The 23,211-nt window shown below is 35.9% G+C and overlaps 1 protein-coding gene across 1 annotated transcript in view; it reads left to right on the forward strand.

Moving 5' to 3' along the window:
- KAT6A (lysine acetyltransferase 6A) overlaps window positions 1-23,211 on the forward strand; it is a 138,902-nt gene that overhangs the window by 63,623 nt on the left and 52,068 nt on the right. Inside the window, exons 2-5 of the mRNA XM_044663548.1 lie at window positions 3,570-3,678; window positions 17,211-17,326; window positions 17,799-17,880; window positions 18,678-18,813. Coding sequence (XP_044519483.1) covers window positions 3,570-3,678; window positions 17,211-17,326; window positions 17,799-17,880; window positions 18,678-18,813 — 443 coding nt within the window. The remainder of the gene's footprint in view (window positions 1-3,569; window positions 3,679-17,210; window positions 17,327-17,798; window positions 17,881-18,677; window positions 18,814-23,211) is intronic.

Below are 23,211 nucleotides of genomic sequence, written 5' to 3' on the forward strand. Positions count from 1 at the left end.
ACTTGGTTTGGAAAATCTCATTTAATTTTTTCATAGAATTTTCTCCACATCATCCTCTGCATCAGATGCTGGTACACAAATCGCAGCAATCTTTGTGGTGATCTTTTTGCTGATTCTTGGTATGATCACTGCAAGGTCTCATGACCAAAATTTTCTTAAAAATTTTTTTTTCTTTTTGGCTTTGGATACACAGTATAAAACCAACGTTGTCAATTTCTTTATTTGCTTCTTCCTGTATCTTTTAGCTGAAAACTTAAAACTTCTTGGTTTTCTTTATCCTGAGAATGCTAGTATTGATTGTTACCTTCAGTAGTATTATTTTATTGCTCATTGGGCAGACCTCACTTTTACTGTGCTAACAGAGATAAATTAATATTTGTAGATGGTTGAAATACTACAAAATTCTTAGCACCTTAGTATTTCCCTTCCCCCTTTTGCACACTCTATCACAGAAGAAGAATGGGATTACATAGGACTGAGGACCACTTTTTTTTTTCAGACTGTCATAGACCAGAACATTTCATCACTTAATTATCAACTTGCTGATAATGAGCTCTCCATGGTCCTTGGAGAGAATCAGTCTTTGGCTTTATTAGGAGCCTTTCTAGTTTGGTAAAACTTGCCAAAACTTTTGTACTTTGCAGGTGTTGCATTTGTTTCCTCAGTGCCAAGATGGGATTGGAAGGGAAAGCAAAAAGGGGTATTTAGGCTGGATGCAAGCAAAAACTTCTGTTAATTAGAACTGTCCAAAAGTGGAATGCCCTGTTTCGGGAGGTAGTAGGTCCACCCTCCCTGAGAGTCTTTGTGCAAAGACTAAGTCACCACTTGTTGAATACTTGGTAGAAGGGGCATCTGTTCAGGTACAGGTACAACTAATGTCATTGTTAGTATTATAAAAATTAAAGATTAGAACTCTTTGGAGAGAAAGAAAGGTGCCCTTACCTCTTTCCTCACCAAACCAGGTCAAAAAGTAGTTCATCTAAAAATATCTATGCCAATCTCGAATAATAATGGTTTAAGGGAATAAACATTCTTGCAAATTTCTGTTTCTTTTAAAAATCTTCTTGTATCAAGTCAAAATGAAACTATTAGTATTATGAGTTTGTATAATAGGTGTTTCCTTAATGCTGCCATCTGGTGGGTATTTAGGAAAGAACTATTTGGTGTTTGAGGGCAACAGATGAAACAGTTTAGAATTTCAGTGTCATTTCTGATGGCTTATATGCACTCTACAACCCCCATGCCACAAAATGACGTGTGTGTGTGTGTGTGTGTATCTCATTAATCTCTGCAGTTGAGTAAGGAATCTCAACATGTAAAATACATACATACATATATATATATATATATATAAATTGCTAAATCTCTTAGGTACTTTATATATTCCTACTCACTTGCCACAAAATTGCCTCAAAATCCAGGTTTAACAATATGTTTATTTAGTTATGGAGACAAGCAGATATTTAGGACTAAACTTATGAAAAAGTGTGAGGAGGCTGACAAAGGAGAATGAATTTTCTTTTTTGTGGTGTCACTAAAATTTAGAAAGCGAGATTGTAGCTTTGTGTCTTAAAGTAGTCTAATTGAACATATTCAAGAGCTAAGTAGGTTATAAATAAGGTGGCAATAGAAGTTTTACCTCAACCTTGAAATGCTGTAACATCAGTAAATGGAGAGGGGGTTCACTGATTCTTCACTGCTCCCAACATAATTTATTGAAATTGTTTTAATTTGCAGTTCAAAAGCCAAATGAGTAGTTTCAAATTGCCAATATTTTTTTACCAAGATGAGGGGGTGGGCTGGGGAGGAAACACAATTACAAACTATTAAAAGTTTCATTTTCATTGTATGCCATTAAAGTTGCTTTTGTAGAACCATTTAGGTACTTGTTTGGGTAGCTATAAAATGGATCATACTAATTTGTGCTATCCTTATGATTTTAGAAATAAACAGAGTGATGTGAATATTTAGAAAATTGCAAATTTAATCTTACATATTTAAAAAATATGGAATTATTTTACTCCTCCCAGCTTATTGAGGCCTATATGATTTTTAATTTGGACCCTCATTTTACATTCTTATATGAGGTTGTATGGTCATTATTTTTATGATAAATATGGCAATGTAATAATAATGAATAGAAGTACTCGATTTGGAGTCAAGATCCACCTAAATTAAAAGTCTGAACTCTGACATACTGGCCGTGTGATGTTGGGCAATTCTTTTAAACTCTCTCAATGTCACAGCCAGCTTTTTAAGACTAGTTGCCTAGTCGTTGATCTGCACTGGTGAAGGTAATTTTCTTACCCTGAGTTATCTACAGTAATGAAATAATAGGTCCAACCCCCCCCCCCCAAAATAGTGCCTAAGATTCATATTATTTCAGGCTTGTTCGTATGTAATTCTTATAGAAACACCTGAGCTAGTTTATGTTACTAAGAAACCTGGTGTCAAGTAGTGAGTATTATAATGCTACATTTTAACTTCTAGGATTTCAGAATTGTAGATTTAAACTGAGAGGAACCTTTCAAGTCAACTAGTCTAACCTCTCATTTTATGTTAGGAGATTAAATCCCAGAGAGATAAAACATAGTGTAATTCAAATCCAGGTCTTCTAGATTCTAGGTTAGTACTTTTCACCTGTACTGGGAGGTTTCCTCATTTAATTGGAAGTGTAATGGTTGTATATTTTTCTCCCATGTTCTCTTTTGTTTACTTAAAGCATTTCCTTTGCTAGTCAAAGCATTGAGATTTAGTCCATTTTAGAGACAGATTCACTTAGTATATTGCCAGGCTTAATAAATGCTAGTTAACTGTGGTAAGCTTTAGCTTACATCATTTTCTATCTGTTTCTACAGTGCTTCTTATCTTAGTTTCTTCCAACCTTGTGATGCCTGATGTGGCCAGCAGTTGGATCTTTAATTTTCTCTTTGATTCCAGCTTCCTCTTGTCAGCTAGAATGTTGATGTCACAATGTAACAGCCTTTGTAGGTCATACAGTCAAAAGCTTACAGGAACCATACGTTTAGAGCTGGAAGGGACCTCAGATTCCCTATCTTACAGATGAGGAAACTCAGGCTCAGAGAGATTGTAACTTGACCATAGTCACACAGGTAGTAAGTATCAGAGATGGGATTATTACCCTGTCTGACCAACTGCAGGTCTAGTATTTTACCCACTGTGCTATGTTGCTTTTCAATTAACTGCAAGTCCAGTATTTTACCCACTGTGTCATGTTGCTTCTCAACTAACTGCAAGTCCAATGTTTTCCCCACTGTGCCACGTTGCTTTTCTTTTGATTTGAATCATTTTCCCAGTGGTGGGTGATGGATTCAGAGTAATGCATCCACATTTTTTCTTCCAGTCTTTTTGTGTTCAACATGTTGCATCTTCAAACTTATGAGTTCAACCCATAGGGAGTGAAGTCATTCTAGTGTCAGGAAGATATAAATACACTCAGACATATGTTTACCAACATACAGTATACCTCTATCTCCAAGGAACTTTAAACTGCAGTTTGGCATATCTTTATAAATTTATATGAATGAATTATGTTTGTTTCTTTACAGCCAGTTGCTGAACCAATTCCAATCTGTAGTTTCTGTCTTGGTACAAAAGAACAAAACCGAGAGAAGAAACCAGAGGAGCTCATCTCTTGTGCTGATTGTGGCAACAGTGGTATGTGATCCTTTATGCTCTTTATAAAACTTGTTACAAGAGATATAGTAAAATATGGTTGAGAGTTCATATGCTTTTCCTGAATGAGCTAAGTTATAATTTGTGTGATTTTACTTTTAGGGTTCTGGGAAGAGAGAGTCTAGCCAAGCAGCCTTTTGCCTGACCTAGACTGGAAGATCTGGGTGTGTGACCCAAATTTTGTTTAGCTTGATGACTATATTGTTAGTTTTACTCAATCCTTAGTGATTAAAAAAAAAACCCACAACTTTCTGTAGACTTAATTTTCCTTCTGTTTATCCTCATACTTGCCTCATGAAACATCTGCTAGGAGGAACTGCAAATCATTTTGGAGCTATTGCTGGTTTCTTTAATAATCGCTATTTGTTTTGCTCAATTTTGCCAGGATGAATGGGACTGGGATGATTCCAAATTTGTTTTCCCTAATGTGAACCTGAATTTATCACATTGAAAATAGATGCCTGACACAGCAGTTTAATGAGCAATGGTGTCAATTTAAATTCTGTGTCTCCAAGCAAGATTTTGCAAAAGGGCTTCCCACCAACCTGCTACCCCCAGAAACACCATCACTTTGCACTCTAAGAACTCTTCTTTACATTGCAGGAATGTCTATATAAGTAAATTAACCTCCTCCTGAGGTTTGTTTTCATTGATAGCTTTAATATATATTTCCATTCCTCCTTTACTGCTAGACCTCTTAAAAGTTTACATTCACTTCCACTGCTTCTCCAACTACCTATTCATGCATTAACTTCTTGTAACTTGACTTTTATTTCTGCCACTCAATTGAAATTGCTCTATCCAAGAACACTTATGACTTCCACTGACCTGTTTGAAATCTGTTTCATTCATTTGTTATCCTCCTTGATCTTTTCTGCAGGATTTGGTATAGTTGACCATACTTTTCCTTATTCCTAATACTTCTCTGTTTTTAAATCTTGACATTTCTTGCCTGAACATTATTTCTCATGTGTCTTTTTCTAATTCAGGTTTATATTGTTTCTTGCTTTATTTATTGTAACCATTTCCTAAATGGCTTCCCAATTTCAAATTTTCCCTCTCTCTTACTCATCTTTAATAATTCTACTAATCTTCCTAATATAACACTGATTATGTTATTTGATTGCTAAAAAAATCTTTTAATGACTTTCTGTTGCCTCTCAAAGTTTAAACTCTTTAATTGTATTCAAGTTCTCCAGCAATCTGACTCCTGCCATTACCTTTCTAGTGTTTTATTATTCTTTCCAAAAGCGTTGTATATTTTGGCCAAACTAGACTAGGAGTGTTCTCTTTTATCACTCTGTCCACTTTTGTCTTTCTGACTTTTTTCATACCAACCTCCACCCCCCCCCCCCCCCCCCTTCTACCATTTTTAGAATCTCCATCTCCAATTCTGCTTGCTGAAACATCTTTCTTCTTTCAAGATCTAATTAACCTTCCAACTAATTCCTTTATGAATCCTTCCCTATCTCCATCTCTACTGAAAAATAATCTCCTCATGTATCTTGTAAGACTTTAGGACCTATATAGAATCGTGCATAGATTTTCAGAGATATACTGAATGTCATAGGTCATCTAATCTAACCCTTATTTCAGTTAGGGCCTTTTTTCTACAACAGCATAATGATGCATTTATATATTGCTTTAATGTTTTTGATGCAGTGAATAGATTGGTACTGGTGTCAGAAGAACCTAGGTTCTTGTCCTTACCTCTCATACTGGCTATGTGACCCTGGGTAAGTCATTTAACCTGCCAGGGCCCAACTGAAGCACAGATACCGATCTCTATTGAAGGAGCTTCCTGTCCATAGTTAAAATAAACTATTCAAATCATTGATGCAGTTCTTCTCTCCTACTCCCTAATTTTTAAAATGCTTTCCTCACAATAGCCCTTTGAGGTAGGTACTATAAGAATCATTATTCCTATAATTGATGAGGAAATTGAAATTCTAGAGTCTTTAATTCATCCATGGATTTGAACCCAGGCCCCTTGATTTCATATCCAGCACCTTATCCATTACACCATATTTTCTCTAATCTTCAGCATGTTGTCATTTACCTCTCCTTGATAACTAGTAAATTCACCTTCCAGGGCTAGCTGTTGTTAGAAGGTTGTTCTTTTTATTAACTAAAATAGGCCTCAGCAATTTTGAGACATTAGTCCTAATTTTTCCCTTTGGGATTCAGCCAAAAAAATATTCTGACTTTGTTTTTATATATCACAAGCCATAAGAACTTGAAGATAGCTATCATATAATGCCCTTTTTCTTATACCAGTCCCACCCTGCCCACCTCTCCCAGTTTTCCATCTTCAGGCTAAATATCCCTAGTTCCTTCAGTTGATTGCTTTGTGGTATTGAGTCCCATCACCATTTACTCATTCAATCATTCATTCATCTCTTCAGTAAGCAGTTTATTACTCTATGCTAGGCACTTGGGGAATACAAAGATAAAAATGAAATAATCCCTGCCCCCCAAGGAGTTTGTATTCTATTGGAGAGAAATAACACAAACAAGAAAATACAGAGTAATTGCAAAATAATTTCCAGGGCATGAGATAAGATAGAAAGGGGATACTGTATGCGTAATTGGGAGGATCAGGATAGGCTTTGTGTAGGAAAGTGGTGTTTGAGCTGAGCTTTGAAGAAAGCTCAGAATTGGAAGAGTTGGAGGTGATAGAATGTTTTCTAGGAATGGGTGCTAGCCTTTGCAAAGACAGAGATAGAAGATAAAATATAAGTAGATTAGATTTGAGAGTATGTGAAGGAGAGTAATATGTAACAAGTTTGGAAAAATAGGTTGGAGAAATATTGTGAAAGGCTTTTAAAAGTCAAATAGAGGAATTTGTGTTTTATCCTAGAGGCATTTGAGAACCACTGGAGCTTCTTGAATAAGGAAGTGACATGGGCAGACCTTTACTTTAGAAATATCAATTTGGCAGCTGTGTGTGGGTAGGATTGGAGAGGGGAGAGCCTGGGTGCAAGAGAACAATTAGGAGGCTATTTCAGTAATCCAGCTGAGTGTGATGAAGGCCTAATTTAGGAAGGTAGTGGCCTTGTGAGTGGAGAGAAGATTTGAGAGATGATGTTGAAATAGAATTGATATGACTTAGTAACTGATTAAATATGGGAGTTGAGCAAGAGGGGAGGAGTTAGAGATGATTATTAGTCTTGCTCTTTTATTTGGAAAACAAAAAAAATTATGGGTGAGGGCATAGTAATGAGATAAAGCATTAAAAAAAAATCATAGATTACCAGCATTAGCAAAGATTTTTCTCACATTCTGCAAGAAAATCTCTTTACTTCCTCTATCAGAAATGAAGTTTTAGAAGTCAGTGATCATTATGTTATAGAATTTGTCATATTTTAATTTTTCTCCTTGTGCCACCATGGGTAGTTCACTAGAGAATTTCTTTTACTTTTTGAAAACAACTGCATGTTTCTCCAATTGTCCAGTAAGATACTATCAATTCTAGTTCTTGATCATGGCCCTGGACTCTGCACATTTGCCCACAGTAGTTCCAAGTATAAGGATTGTGGTGTCAGCTTGCTTCTTTTCCCTCCTCTGGGGTAGTGGCTCTCCTTAAGCAGCTTCTTTCCTTGGCATAGTTGCTCTCCTTTCCAGACTGAGCCTATCAGGGGGGGCATCCAAGAGTGGATCTGAAAGCACAAGTGGTTCTTGCTTTGTTTCCTTCCTTTGCAATTTGGGGCTTCCTCTTGTCTTGTGGCTCATGAGGAATCTATCCATGAATGTATTTTCTGTCCCCTTAATTAAATGTGCAGCTCAGAACACCCACACAGGTGTCACTGGCAAAATTGAAATTGCTTTTGTAAAACCTCAGTGAATCAAATCTATTCCTTTTCTACATTTTGTCCCCTCTCCATTCCCAATCTCACCTCTAGCATTCAAGAAAACGAATTGGCACAAAATTTTAATACATTGTGATACAGATATCATGAAACACTTAAAGCAATAATATTTATCTAAATACTAATTTTAGAAGTGGCAGTCACATTTGCAACTCTTGATGGGGAAGGGGACACAGCAGCAAGCTGGCTGATTTGTTTTCTGATCAACTCCATTAGGGAACTGATAAAACAAGATAGTCAGTAGGGTAGATAACAGAAGAACTTAGGAATATTTGGGGTGTGGGAGAGAGCCTCTAAGAAAGTCTCTTCAATGTCCCTGTTTCTCCATCTTTAATGATCAGTGGTTGACTTTGGAATTCTTTCTCTTATTGTCTCTTGACGGCTTTTCTCTCTCATTTCTAAGTAGCGATGTGTGATGTTCATTCAGCCCTTTATCAAAATTCATCTGATAATTTGCCATTTTTCACTATTTGATAATGTTGAAGTTTCTTGTATTCCTAGCATTTCACTTCCTTGACTTAGTTTCAATCTCTTATTCACAAACTCCTTTTTCAAGTTTAGAATCTTCTCTCTTTGGGTTTATGTTTAGGTAAAACCTGAAATCCTCTTGGAGTTTAGAAAATGCCAGAGAAGGAACAGTGTGTCATTAGTCTGCCCTGTCCCAAAGTCCTTTGGCAGAGCTCCAAAAGGTAGATTACATTCCTCCATAGGGACAGAACATTTTGTAGTCCCTTGAAAAATCAGTTGTGTTAGGCTTAACACCTGTCAATACACAGCTCAAGCTCTCAAATATCAGCACTTTAAAAGTGATCATCTGTCTCAGGTAATCATTTCAGGGTTCTATTTACAGCAAATATACCTTAGTAGTATCAGCACTGGACAACAGAGTACAATATATTGCTTGAGAGGATACATTAGTAACTGCGTTTCCTTTTCTTTTTCTTTTTGTAAACCCTTCTGTTTTAGAATCAATACTGTGTATTGGTTCCAAGGCAGAAGAGTGGTAAGGGCTAGGCAATGAGGGTTAAGTGACTTGCCCAGAGTCCCACAGCTAGGAAGTGTCTGAGGCCAGATTTGAAGCTAGGACCTCTTGTCTCTAGGCCTGGCTTTCAATCTACTGAGCCACCTAGCTGCTCCCAGTAACTACATTTCTAAATTACATTCCTGACATGTTATAGGCATATCATAGAAGTATATCTATGCATACTTATAGAATAAGCCAAAGAAGCGTAATCAATCAGCAAATGTTTATTAAGCATAGCAAGACAATGTGAACTTAACAATATGTTATCAGTGTACCTATAAAATAATAGTATGATTAAATATGAGTATATTTGTTAGTAAGCAGCAATTCAATGAATAACATAATTATGGAATATGTATAACATTGATGAAATAAACATAAACAGGAGTATATAGTTGTTAACATATGCATCATTGAGCAAGGACTCTCAGAAGTCTGAAGAGACTGAGGATTGGTCAGAAATGTAGGAATAACACAGAGAAAATCAGTGTCATGAAAACCCAGGAAAACAGAGGTCTCAAGTAGGGGTTAGTCATCATTTCCAAATATTAAAGACATCTAAAAGGATGAGGAAAGGCTATTGAATTTTTGCACTTTGGATATTGATTGTTGGTGATCTTAAGAGTTTCCTTTGGTTGATAATGATGAAAACTTGATTATAAGTGATTGGGAAGTTGGAAATAGGCAGTGCAGTAATTAGATGACCAAAGATAAGTAAAAAGATTGGCAGATAGCAGAGAGGACCAAATTGAAATTAGACATACACATTTTTTGATATAACACAGTTATGTGACTTAAATGGCAGTCAGTAGTTCTTCAGCAAGAATGGAGAAGGCAGTAATACTGGGTTGGGGTTTGGAAAGATAATAAGCTGTAGTGAGAGGACATTAATGTAAAGGATTCCACTGTAGTTTGAGTATAGTTGAACTACTTAACTGAAGGGTAAGCATTCTGAAGAAAGGAGAAATGAGGCCCAAATAGGAATGATATCTAAAAGCAAGGAAGGGTAGAGTGATTAGAGGTTACTATGAAGCCAGAGAATAGGTTTAGGAGAGAAGAGGCTTAGGGATTGCTAAAAGGACAAATATTTGAAGACATCTACCTTGACATCTCCGGTCTTTTGTTAAATGTCTCCAGTTAGTTCCCTGTGCTGATTCACTCCTTCCTTTTCTAAGGGTTCACAAACATGTTGTCACAGTTCTGTCAATTAGAATGATAGAATTGACCTCTTTGTAGAGAGATGACTGACTAGAAGTATAGAATGAGGCATATATTTTCTGATTTGGCTAGCAGGTGGATTGTATCTATTTTGCTTGAATATTCTTATATATAATTCCCACTTGGCTATACTACTTGGAACTGGCCTCCATAATGTCCCATTTTCATCAAAGAAATTCATCATACTGGAACATTGCATCAGCCATAGTACTTATATTTCATCTGGACCCTCATATCCTTGATCCTCTTTTGATTGGCGGACAAAGTAAAAAACTTCTTTAAGTGTCCATTTCAAGGAGGCTCCCAATCCAGCAACTTTTCTTTTTTCCCATAACCATATCCCTTTGGACTAGCTAGCCCTTTCCAGCTTACTTTTGTGTGTTATCTTCCCTCTTTAGATTGTAGACTTCTTTAGGGCAGGAATTACCCTTTTTTTGTATTCCCAGAATTTAACACTGTGCTTGGCTCTTAGTAGGCGCTTGCTGTTGTTTAGTTCTTTTTGTCGTGTCTGCCTCTTTGTGACCCCATTTGGGGTTTTCTTGGCAAAGATACTGCCATTTCTTTCTCCAGTTTATTTTACAGATAATTTTACAGATAAATGAGGAACTGAGGCACAGAGGTTTAAGTAACTTGTCCAGGGACACATTAGCTGGTTAGTATCTGAGGCTCAGATCTCAACTCGGGAAGATGAGTTTTCCTGATTCCAGGCTGGTGCTCTGTCCAATGTGCCACCTAGCTGACTCCCAATATCTCTATAATCTCTCTGTTGATCTCTAATCTTGCATCTCCAACTGCCTTTCAGAGGTCTGGAATTGTATGTTTAGTAGACATCTTGAACTCATTATATCCAAAATAGACCTCTTTCTTTTTCACCCTGAGCCTATGGGGGGCAATTCCCCTCCCTAACCCTAAATTCATTTTGAAACCTACTCCTAAATTCGTTTCTAACCCTAACTGTGACTCTAGTGTTTCTAACACTAACCCTGAGGACATTTTTCCACTTTACCCATCCCTCTGCCCATCATCAGCCCAATGGGAGCACTTTCTCCCTCCCCTGTCTGGGTTGGGGGGTGGGTAGGGCAGCAGCATGGCACTCAGTTTTGGGGATGGGCATGGCATGCAATCTCTTAGGATGGTGGGGCATGGCACCCAGTGTCTAAAAGGTTCACCATCACTGCCTTAGACCCATAAAAGCTTTCCATCCTCTGCTCTGACTTTTGACCTCTTGGCTTCCTTTAAATCCCTACTAAAACTCACCTTCTACTGGAAGATTTCCCTGACCCCTTTTCATTCCAAGGACTTTCTTTCCTCTGTTTACTAATGATTTCCTCAGTTTCCTCTGATACTTATTTCCCATTTTCCTGTAGCTTGCTTTTTGTATGTATTTGTTTGCATGTTGTCTCCTCCATTAGATTGTAATTTTCTTCAGGACAGGGTTTGCCTTTTATCTCTTCTATCCCCAGTGCTTAGCACATAGTAGGCACTAATAAATGTTTGCTGGTTGATTAATTGAATCTCAGTTGTTTTAACTCACATTTCTCTTATTAGTCATATGGGACCTTTTTTTTCCCATATGATTGCTGATAACCTTTTTTTTGGGGGGGGGGGAAGTCCCTTTTAATATACTTTGTCCATATATCTATTGGGACATTGTTCTTTTTCTTATATATTTGTATCAGTTTCTTACATATCTTATAGTAGACCTTTTACAGGGAAATTTGCTATTAAGGGCCTATCTTCTCCCCCTTCCCCCTTCCTGATTAACTTTTAATTTTAACTTTAACTGCTTTTTGACTTTGTGCAATAACTTTTCAAGTTTATATAATCAGAACTTTTCATTTTATCTTCTTTGATCCTCTCTACCCATTATTTGGTCAGACTCTCTCCTTATCCATGATTTGAAAAGATATCTTTCTTAATTCCTCTAATTTGTTTTATGATGTGACCTTTTATATCCAGCTCAAGAATTCTTAACTTGGAGTCAATAAACTTGTTTTAAAAAAGTATTTCAATACCTGTCTTTAAGCATAATTGGGTTTTTTGTGAAATTCTATATATTTAAAAATGGTATTCTGAAAAAAGGATGGTGGTGGTCTATGGGCTGGACTACCAAAAGGGGTCTGTGACATAAAAAAAAGATGAAGAAGCCCCAATTTTATACATGCATTCATTTAGAATTTACTCTGTGGTATATAATATGAAATGATGGCCTCAACTGAATTCTTGTCAGACTACTTTTCAGTTTTCCTAGCAGTTTAAAAAAAATTCAAATATTGAGCCTCCTTAGTTGGTATCCCTGAATTTATTGAACATTATTCTACTATGTTCCTATTTTTCTGGGAACTTCTGTACCTAATATTTTCATAGATCAACTCTTCTATTTTTTTTTAACCAGCAATAATTACTTTTGAAGATGATGATTGCTTTATGGTGTAGTTTGAGATCTGGTACTATTATGTATCCTTCTTTCCTCATTTTCCCCCTCTCATTATTTCCTTTTGAGATTCATGGTTCTCTCCTTCCTCCTCTTCCTACCCCCCCTCAACCCCCTCCCCCCCGTTCTTAACTTAGGATCTATAAACTTATTTTAAAAAATATTTTCATAAGTAGATTTCACTGTAATTGGTTCCCTTTGTAATTTTATAAATTTTATTTTGTGAATTCAAGAACATTCTTAAAAGAAGTCCATAGGTCTTGTTAGACTTCCAAAAGGGCCTCAGGACACAAAAAAGTTAAGTTGTTTTCTATATGAAATTTGTTATATTAGCATTCTATGACAACTTTTATTTTCTACAATATCTAATTATTTTTGTTTTTCTTTAGAGTTTGTGCTGAAATAGTTCTTTTATTTATCTTAGTAAGTGGAGTCTCAGATATTTTCTACATTCTGTAGAAATTTTGAAAGGGATTTCTTTTTCTATCTCTTCTTGTTGAATCTTGTTGGTAATCTACGAAATGTTTCAACACTCTTTTCAGTATCTACAAAGAGAGGAAAGTAATGTTAAAGTGTTTCAGAGAGGTTGAGAATGATGATGATTGAGAAGACAGTAGATTTGGTGATTTTGTACTTACTCTGTGATCCAGTGATATATTAGCCTCCTTGGTGTTCTTGCCCTAGATACTATATCTCCCACTACTGGGCATTTTCACTTGTCCCCCATTCCTGAAACGTTCTTTCTACTTATCTCCACCTCCTGGTTTCTCTGACTTCCTTCAAATCTCAGCTAAAATTCCATCTCTGTAAGCGGTCTTTCTCCTGAATATTCCCCGTAATCCTAGTGTTTCCTTCTAAGATCATTTCCAGTTTATCCTTTATATGTCTTGTTTATACATAGCTATTTGCATGTTGTCTCTTTAGTAAACAACTAAACCTTGAGCTCCTTTGAAAACAGGTGCTATCTTTTCATTCTATTCCCAGCCATTTAGTACCTGGCTTATAGCAATTGCTTAATAAATTCTTGTTGACTGATTTTGGAGAGAGCAGTTTCAGTTTAGTGAAGAGATAGGGAGCCAGATTACAGTAACTTCAGGAATGAGACAAGAGGAAAGGAATTGGATGTGTGCTGAGTTTGTAATGCTTTTAGATAAGAAGAGATTATCAAACATTCCTTGTTCTGTACTTCAAAATAAGGAATCTCATTCTTCTTGGAAAACAGAAGCAGAGTAAGAGAGTGAATAGTTCTTTCTACTAGTTTATTCCATCTAATCTAGGCAGTGGTTCCATCTATTCTTTGATTGTCCTCTTGCCCATACACTAACTAAAGCCTTCATTTTCTTGGCCTTATAACTCATTTTAAAAAAAAAAAAGCGCTCAGTTCATTCTGGGCTTTACAGCTGAAGACACTCTTCACAATCTTAACAGGATTGAATTATGCCATTTTATTCTGTACATGATTATTACAAATAATTTGTCTGTGAATTCCCCATGCAGCTCTTTTAGGTCCTTCTGCTTTTTTTTACTAGAATTATTTGATTTTTTTCAGAATTTTGTACTTGAGAACATCTGTCCCATTCTCTCATGAGCAGTCTTCCTTTAGAATCTTGGGCTTTTGTTCTTCTCACATTCTGTCTCATTTATATACACATCTCACCTCTCCTACCCCATTTAATAGTGTATAGTTTTTGTACATTTCTCATGCTTTCTGATTATAAACTCCTCAGGTGAAATATGCCATTTTTGTTTCCATGGTGCTGAACAGTCAGCATTGTATATAGTAGGTACTTAATAAATATTTGAATTGAGAGATACCTTTTATAACTATAGCTAGAGGAAAATTTTTAACTAAACAATGGATAGAGGTGATCATAAAAGATAAAAATAGAGAATTTCAATCACATAAAAGGGTTTTGCCTTAATAAAATCAGTACAAACTAGGATATTGAAGGAAAAAAATCTTTGTAACTGATCTTATAGAAATCTGATTTGCAAGATATATAGATGATTGGTACTAATAAACAAGACCAAAAGATGTTCCTCAGTAAATTAGTAGTCAAAAATTATGTCAGTTTCAATAGAATTTGAAAATAACCACAATCTAAAAGGTTGTTTTAAATCATCATAAAAGGGGGCAGCTGGGTAGCTCTGTGGATTGAGAGTCAGGCTTAGAGATGGGAAGTCCTGGCCTCAGATACTTCTTAGTTGTGTGACCCTGGGCAAGTCACTTAACCCCCATTGACTAGCCCTTACTACTCTTCTGCCTTGGAGCCAATACATAGTATTGATTCCAAGGTGGAAGGTAAGGGGTTTAAAAAATACTCATAAAAAAATGTAACTTAAAAAAAACCCAACAACTCACCACTTGGCACTTTAGAAAGAACATTGAATTCAGATTTATTAGATTGTAGTTTGAATTTTAAAATGAGGGTTTTGGATTTGATGACCCTGGAGATCCCTTCCAATTCTCAATCTATGGTCCTGTGATCCCACATCCACCAAACTGGCAAAGATGATATAATTCAGAAAGAGTCAGTATTGGAATTGTTGTAAGTATGCAAATATACTCACATGTTATTGGTGAAACTGTGAATTGGTCAAATTCTGGAAAAGAGTCTGGTAATTATGCAAGAAAAGTCACTAAGATTTTTATGTAACCTTTGACCCAGCAATACCAATATTAACCTCCCCAAGAATGTAAAAGTCAAAAAGGCCCCATATGTACCAAAAATTTCATAGTTCATTTTGTAGTAACAAAATTTAGAAACAAAGTAAGATAACTATTATTTTGGAAATGACTAGATAAATTGTGATATGATGTACTATTTATTGGTAAGGAATAGTGAATATAAGGAAACATGAAACTTAAATGAACAGATACAGAGTAAAATAAGGAGAGAATAATAGAATAAGCATATATTAAGAAGCTATTACATGCCAGGACTGTGCTAAATGCTTCATAAGAAGGGCTGTAATAATGAAAAGAATGCTAAAAATCATTTGAACTCTGTGAAATTATAATGATTAATTTTGAAAATTAGCAACTTCTCTGGAATTTATAGGGACAGTGACAGATTAAAGTGACTTGCCCAGGGTCATAGCACTAGTTTGAATTAATGTATAAAAACACAGATCTTCGTGATTGTAAGGCCAGTTTTTCTATTCATTATGTCATGTTGCCCCTCTACTTCCTTTTGGGATTTATATTAGAACTGTGCTTATTTTGTAGATATGTGAAGTTTTTCTCTTTCAGATTTTATACTTTGTAAATTTGAATATTCTTATTATACTAGAAGATGAAGAGAATGAGGAAGAACCTATTTCCTTCCTTCCCCCAACAAATACATAAGAACATATTACCTACTGTTAGAGGAGAAAGCCACATTTTAAAAAGTGAACATATTGCATTTTTCCTAATGGTTTGGTTTAAAATCATTTTCTAAAAATTTAATTTAAAAAATAGCTGTACATTTAACTTTAAACAGAAATAAATCCAAATAAAGTGATAAATGTTAACAGCAAAGATTTTATTTCTAAATACTTGGCTAAGACAACTCATGCCCCTGGGTGGGTGAGGGGCAAGAAGAGGGAGGAATGGAGTGAAGGTAGGGAGAGAGAGAAGGGGAGGGAGAGAATTTTTCCACCTAAGCAGCTCCGGTGGGTGCCTGTAGAATAGGGGAATGAATCGGGTTAAAATTTCACTGAAGGGCTTAATCGCAGCTCTGAAAAGGTAGCCTGGAATTTGTGCAGTGAAAGGTGGGGAGGTGGAGTAGGGGAATATGTATGTAGGAGGGAGGATAGGTATAATTATGTAAGAGTCAAGCTTCACAATTGGCCATCTTGGGTAGGACTGATGAGACGTATTTTTCTGTCCTGTGAGATTGCCTAAACATGTGTACATCCCATCCCCTTGGGGTCAAGCTATGGCCTTTCCAAATGACTCTAGTGTCAGCTTTGAAGACTATTGATAATAATGGATAGAGCTGGCTTTGAAAAGCAAGAAGGCCTGTGTTAAAATATTGTCTCAGACATAAATGGGCTTTGAGACTGTGGACAAGTCATTTAACCTCCAGCACCCCAGGCTGTTCTCTGAGAGTATAAGTTAAAAGCAAGTTGATTTGTGTCAGTGAAGGGAGTTTTCTTTACACCTACACTGAGGAAATCAGGAGCCTATGATAATAAAACTGATGTTTATATAATACTTTAATATTTTAAGACATACAAGTTTCTCATTGGAAAATCAAAACAGTCTTGTGATGTTTGTGGTCCACATAATTTTTACATATCATGGCAAGATTTGAATGATCTTCCTGATTCTATGATTAGCACTTATGATCTACTGTACCTTGCTGCTGCTTCTTATGGAATTGTAATTAGTAGTATGCATTTTATTCTTTTAATTCTACTGTTTTTATTTTGTTTTACTTCAAATAATTTTCAAATTTTCCTGAAATTTCTTGTTTAGTGTTTAAAAAAGTGATTCTTGTGAATTTGATGCACTGTAGTTTCATTCAGTGTTGGTCGTTGGCATTTCTGCAAATATATAAAGTTGCTGCTCTCTTTCTCTAAATACTTTTTCCATTGTACCACTCAAATATATCACAAACAAACGATGGGAAGACCACTTTATATTGTGGACTATTCACAATTGACATGATAAGATTGGATAAATAAAAGTTTGGATTTCGCCAAACTTAATCCAATGTGATATTTTTTGTTTTTCTTAATTGCTTGGCACTTAAAACAGTTGATCTGGAGAACTAAATCCAACAGACATCTATGGAAACCACCAATAAATGCATTAATATTAAGATAAATAAAATGCAAATGTATTTCTGCATATACATAAGTAAATATATGTATGTGTGTGTGTATGTGATAATTTTACCTGTCTGCATATCACCCATTTTAATACAGTAATAGAATCTTTGATGATTGTTTCAGTGTTGGTCATATCCTCTTTTGATAGGTCATCCATCCTGTTTAAAGTTCTCTCCAGAGTTAACAGTTCGAGTGAAGGCCTTACGGTGGCAGTGCATTGAGTGTAAAACGTGTAGCTCTTGTCGAGACCAGGGAAAAAATGCAGTGAGTACTTCTGCTTTCCTGATTAGATATTCTGTTTATAAATAGATATTTGGCATTTTAGAGAGAATGTTTTAACCACTTAAAAGAACCAGCTGTTTTCCTGATACCCTTGGGTAAGTTAGAAGCACCTATTTACATGCCATTAATTGGTATACTAATTATAGATCCTTAAAGCAGTTTTTTTGTTAGGACCTGTATTGGACAATACTTTTTTAAACTTAATTTTCGTTATGTATGTTTTTGAAAGTAATGAAATTATAGTTATTTAAAAATATATAAAGCAGATCTTTGCATTAATTCACATTAATTAGTCTCTTAGTCCAAATTTAGGAGGTTTCTTTTTTTCTTTCATTTGACTTAGGTTATTTAAGAGTACAACCCTATTTTACTGAGGGTAAAATGGACTTGGTATACTTTGTTAGGTATGCTCTGTCAGATAACATTGAATTACCTTTTCTTGTCATTTTCATAGGATAATATGCTCTTCTGTGATTCATGTGACCGGGGTTTTCACATGGAATGCTGTGATCCGCCACTCACTAGGATGCCGAAAGGTGAATGCATTCTGAAATCTAATAGGAAAAGGAAGGGACTCTGTAGAAGTGGGTGAAAGATTTCTTCATTTCTTAAAATAAGAGAATTCTCTACAGCTTTCTATTTGACAATATTGATGATCTTATAAGTAGGAAGATACTTGCTTCTCTGAAATGGAGGTAATCTTTCTATTTATACATGTGAAGATTCTTGTAGCATGAATTTAATACTGCTTGCCTGTAATATTCACAAATAATGATTTGTGGAAGGTAAGACAACTCTATGTCAAAATTTGATAATTCAATTTTTTAACCTTCTTCATCCCTATTCTGGTGATTTGTAGCAAGTGAATTGAGACTGTTACCTAACTGGTGAAAGAAAGCCTCCCCTGGGTCATTTACAAGATTATTATATACTGAGTTTCCCTGGTTCTGAAATAGGAATGGTTTATTATGCTTTACTATTTTAGAAACACTTGCTGTGTGAGGGATGGAAGGAGAGAGAGGCAAGAGAGAGAAGAGAGGGAGGGAGAAAGAAAAATGAATTGATGATAAAAAGGAAAATGTTCTTCCTTGCCATCTTCACTGAGTTTTTTTGTTTTTTAAGATAGGACAGAAAGACTATACTCCTTGTATAATTTTGTGAATGATTTGAAAAAATCCCATAAAATCCTGTAGAAGTTAGACTTTTTCAGGACACTTGTATTTTATAAGATTCAGGAAAGCGTAATGATGTTTTCTATCAACTTAGTGTTTCTTAAGTTATTAGACTATTTATACCAGCACTGGTTTGACATGAGGTTTTATTTGTTTTATAGGCATGTGGATATGTCAGATTTGTCGACCTCGGAAAAAAGGAAGAAAACTTCTACATAAAAAAGCAGCACAGATAAAACGGCGCTATGCCAATCCAATAGGACGCCCCAAAAACAGGTTAAAGAAACAAAACACAGTGTAAGTAATATTTATAGGAGGGTCAAATAGAACAGAAAGGGGAAAAAGGTCCTGTTCTAACAAGACATATCCATCTTCTATGACTAATTTCCTTAAAACTAATTTGTACTTTTTATAAGAGATATCATTGCTCACTTAGATTAAGTTTTAATTATTCCAATGATAATTGCCTTCCAAAACAACAACTATTTAAACAAAGACTGGACAGCCATCTGTAAGGAATATTGTAGAAAGGATTGATTCGCCTCTGAATCTAAGATTTCAAATGGACTTCAGAGAGTATTTAGTTCAATCCACCTTTAATTAGTGAATCCAGTGGAGGAGAAACTACTGCCTCCCACAGCACCCCATTCCACTTTTGGATAGTTTTAATTGTTCAAAAAGTTTTTCCATATATCAAGTCTAAATTTTCATTTCTGCAGTTTCTATGCATCGTTTCCTCTCCACAAACTCCTTCCTCCAATCTTTTCTTCTCTGGACTAAAAATTCCCATTTCTTTCAGTTTCATAATGAATTAGGGTCATGATCTCAGGATATGCTTTCAATTATCATGCTTCCCATCATTTCTTCCCTTCCTCCCAACACATAAAACTCACATTCTCTTAATGTAGCCTAATGTGTTGGCAGCTTTTTGGCTACCATATCATACTTTTGTCTCACATGGACATTACAGTCAAAATTTCTAGATCTTTCCTAGGAAAATGATGTATATGTCATATGATGTTGCAAACACCCCCCCACCCTTCACTCCCCACCCCCCCCCCCCACACACACATACACTCACTCATTTACTCTCTGGCTCCCTTGTAGCTGTGAAGTTGATTTTTTTACTTTAGAATAGAACAGATCCATAAATGGCTCAGTGGATTGAGAACCAGACCTAGAGATGGGAGGTCCTGGGTTCAAATTTGGCCTCACACACTTCCTAGCTGTGTGACCTTGAGCAAGTCACTTAACTCCCATTGCCCTGGCCCTTATTCCTCTTCTGCCTTGGAATTAGTACGCAAGATGGAATGTAAGGGTTAAAAAAAATCACCTTAATTTGATGGCATATTCTAATCTGTTAAAATCTCTTTGTGGCTGTCATCTAATGTGTTATCTGTCATGCCTAGATTTGTGACCTCTGTAAATTGATAAGCCTTCCATCATTGCTTTTATCTTAAATGTTAATCAGTTATTTAATCAGCAAATATTTACATAATAAGCTCCTACTCTGAACTGGCATTGGGAATTTGGGAATTATACTAAAAAAGGTGATTAAAAGTACAAGCTGTGAAAGAGGGAACAAAATGCACATATATAGGTACACACAAAACATATACAAGATGGTTATGAGGAAATTTGGAGGGGAAGGTATTAGCAGCTATGGGCACCAGGAAAGACTTATAGAAGGTGATTCTTGAAATAACCTAGAGATTTCAAGAGGCAGAGATGAAGAGGGGAAATGTTGCAGTCATGGAGAATGGTCAGTGAAAAGGTATGGCAAGAAGCAAATAAGAGTGTTGCCTATGAGGAGTAGAAGTTCAGTGTGGCTGAACTCTAGATTATGTTGAGGAAAATTAATGTGTCCAGAGCCAGATCTTGAAGAGGAGTATTAAATACTAAAGAAAGAAATTTAGATTTGATCCTGTACTAATTAGAAAGCCACTTGAATTTATTAAGGAGGTAATATTGTAGGACTTGATTTTTAGGAACATCGCTTTGACAGCTGTGTGGAGCATAGATTGGAATGGAAGAGACAGAAGGCAGAGATAACATTCAGTAAGCTACTTCAAGTAATTCAGGGGAGAGATAATGGCCTGAACTAGGATGGTGGTTGTATGAGTAGAAAAAAGGCAAAAAATGTGAGAAATGGTATGAAGGTAGCACTGATAAAGTTGGTAATTAATTGAATATGTGCTGTAAGTAAGAGTAGTTATGGATCACTCCAAAGTTACAAACCTGGGTGAATAAAAGGATGATAATGCACTTGAAGGAGGGAATAGGGAAGTTTGGAAGAGGAGACTTTAGTTGAAAGGTAATGAGTTTTCTTTTTGTCACATTGAATTTGTTGAAATATCCATAAAGAAGTTGGTGATATTATCCTGGAACTCAGGAGAGTGACTAGGACTGATTACATAGCAATGGAAATATTCTGAATAGTGATGGTAATTAAATCCATATGAGCTGATGATGTCACAGAGAGAAAGGGGGAGGGGGAAGAGAGAGAAAGTGGGGCAGAGAGAGACAGAGACAAGAGAGAGAGCAAGCAAAGAGAAGTGGGGAAGGAGAGTTTGAAAAGATGAGAGATGAGAAATGGCCTTGAGAGTCATCCCACACTTAGAGGTCATGATATGTATGCTGTTCCAGTAAAGGAGATTCAGCAGAAGGAGAAATATATATCTGTTATGGTTAAAGGAATAGTTGGGATATATTCAAATGCAGTAGAAAACTCAAAAAGGATGAAGAATGAGCAAGGACCATCAGATTTGACACTTTTATCATTGGTAATTTTGGAGAGATTATTTTCTATTGATTGATGAGATTAGAAGTTAGAATGCAGAGGTTTTAGAAGCAGGTGAGAGAAGAAGTAGGAGACAGTAAGTGTAGATAGTTTAAGGAATCGACTGAAAAGTAAGAGAGCTATGGAATAATAACTGAGATGTCAGAATTTAGAGACAGTTTTTTTTAAATGAAACTGGAGTTTATTTGTAGGCAGCAGGAAAGGAACCAATGGATAGGGAAAGATTAAAGATGAGAGAGATGGGATAATAATGGAGGTAATTTGCTGGAGAAAACGAAAGAGAGGATCAAGACATAGAGAAAGAGTTGGCTTTGGAGAAGAAGAATGGGACCATATCTTCATTAGAGATTGGAGGACAGGAGGAAGTAGTTGAGGATGGTGTTAAGGAAATTTAAAATGAGAAAAGGAGAATAGAAAATTCGCAGCAAATGATCAGTATTTTATCAGTAAAAGATGAAGTTCTGAGGTTTTGAGGGTATGGTGTGGGGAGTTGGTATGCAAGGCTTGGAAAAGTTATGGTGGATGAGATAGAAAATCACTTTAAACAAGGGTAAAAGGATGAAACAAAAATCAATGGGACATTCTACTTCAAATTCATTTCATTAGAGATTATTCTTTGGGTGTGGCTGTTTAACTAATTCCAGATTAACTTTGTACTACCTACCTAGCCTATATATCTATCTTCTTCATAGGAATAGCATGAGAGATTGGACTAAATGTTTTGCTAAGTCTAGTAAACTATATCAATGATATAGTCCACTGATGTACCACTTGATGATTCATTCCCTTGAGGATTCCTTTCAGCATGGTGTGTAGTGGGGTAGGGAATTAATTTCTAGGTCCTGAAGACCTAGGTTCATGGATGACTGTTGATACTGTCTTTGTGATCCTGGGCAAGTTCCTTAACCCATTAAATGTCTGAGGAGATTCTTTGTCTGTAAATTTCAGTAAAGGGACTGATTTGCTTTAGGAAAAAGAGTTTTCTTATTGAGAGATTCTTATACCCATGAAAGCATGAGTGTAGTTTTATTCTGTCTCTTTCATTTAAATTTTATTCTTCATGAAATTCTCTGGCCTACTTGTTTGCCACATTCCCATCCCTGACCCTGGTCCTTGCAAGGTCACTTGATGTCAGTGTTATTTAGATACTTTATCCTCAGCAAGTTATCTGGAATACTGTAAGTTTTGGGAGCTTAGTCATCTGTGAAGATAGAATAGCATTCAGTAGTTGAATCTTTGCCTTTTGGCTTAATTTTTAGTTATACAATATTGAAATCATAGTATTCTATGATATCCATAGAAGGGACCTTGGATATCATCTAGTCCAATTCCTTCATTTTATAGATGAGGAAACTAATGCTTAGGTAGGGAAAAGACTTGTTCAAAGCCATACAGATTGTAAATGAAAAAACCAAGATTTGAACCTCAGGTCCTCTTGACTGCAAATCTGTTGTGATTTCCTCTTCCTTTCATGAAGCATAAGCATAAACTTCATGAAAGAGGTGACCAGTAAATTAGAACTTAAAGAAAAACAGGGGTTTCAGAAGACAGAGGAGGAAAGAATGTATTTGGGGCATGCATTCTATTTTGAGCAAAGGCGCAGAGATAGCTAGCAAAAAGAGATCAGGGGACATAGAGTTGTATAGTTTGGTTTGTGCTTTAGCCTTGAAAATATGATTAAATAAATCTTTAGGTCTGCAGGGCTTTTTTGCCTCAGCCTTTCCTTAATAGGAACTTAACATTGTCATGAAGATAATGCTCCTGAGGTATAAGTGAGCATCAGCAGTCTAAGGATATATACATCAAGTGCTGTAGTTTGTATTTTGTAGCAAAACATTTGAGTTTTGAACTCTGGGCCTCTGGGCATTATAATGCTAATTAGTATATTTAAATTT

This window comes from Gracilinanus agilis, chromosome 2, assembly GCF_016433145.1.
Source record: "Gracilinanus agilis isolate LMUSP501 chromosome 2, AgileGrace, whole genome shotgun sequence".
Lineage (NCBI taxonomy): Eukaryota > Metazoa > Chordata > Mammalia > Didelphimorphia > Didelphidae > Gracilinanus > Gracilinanus agilis.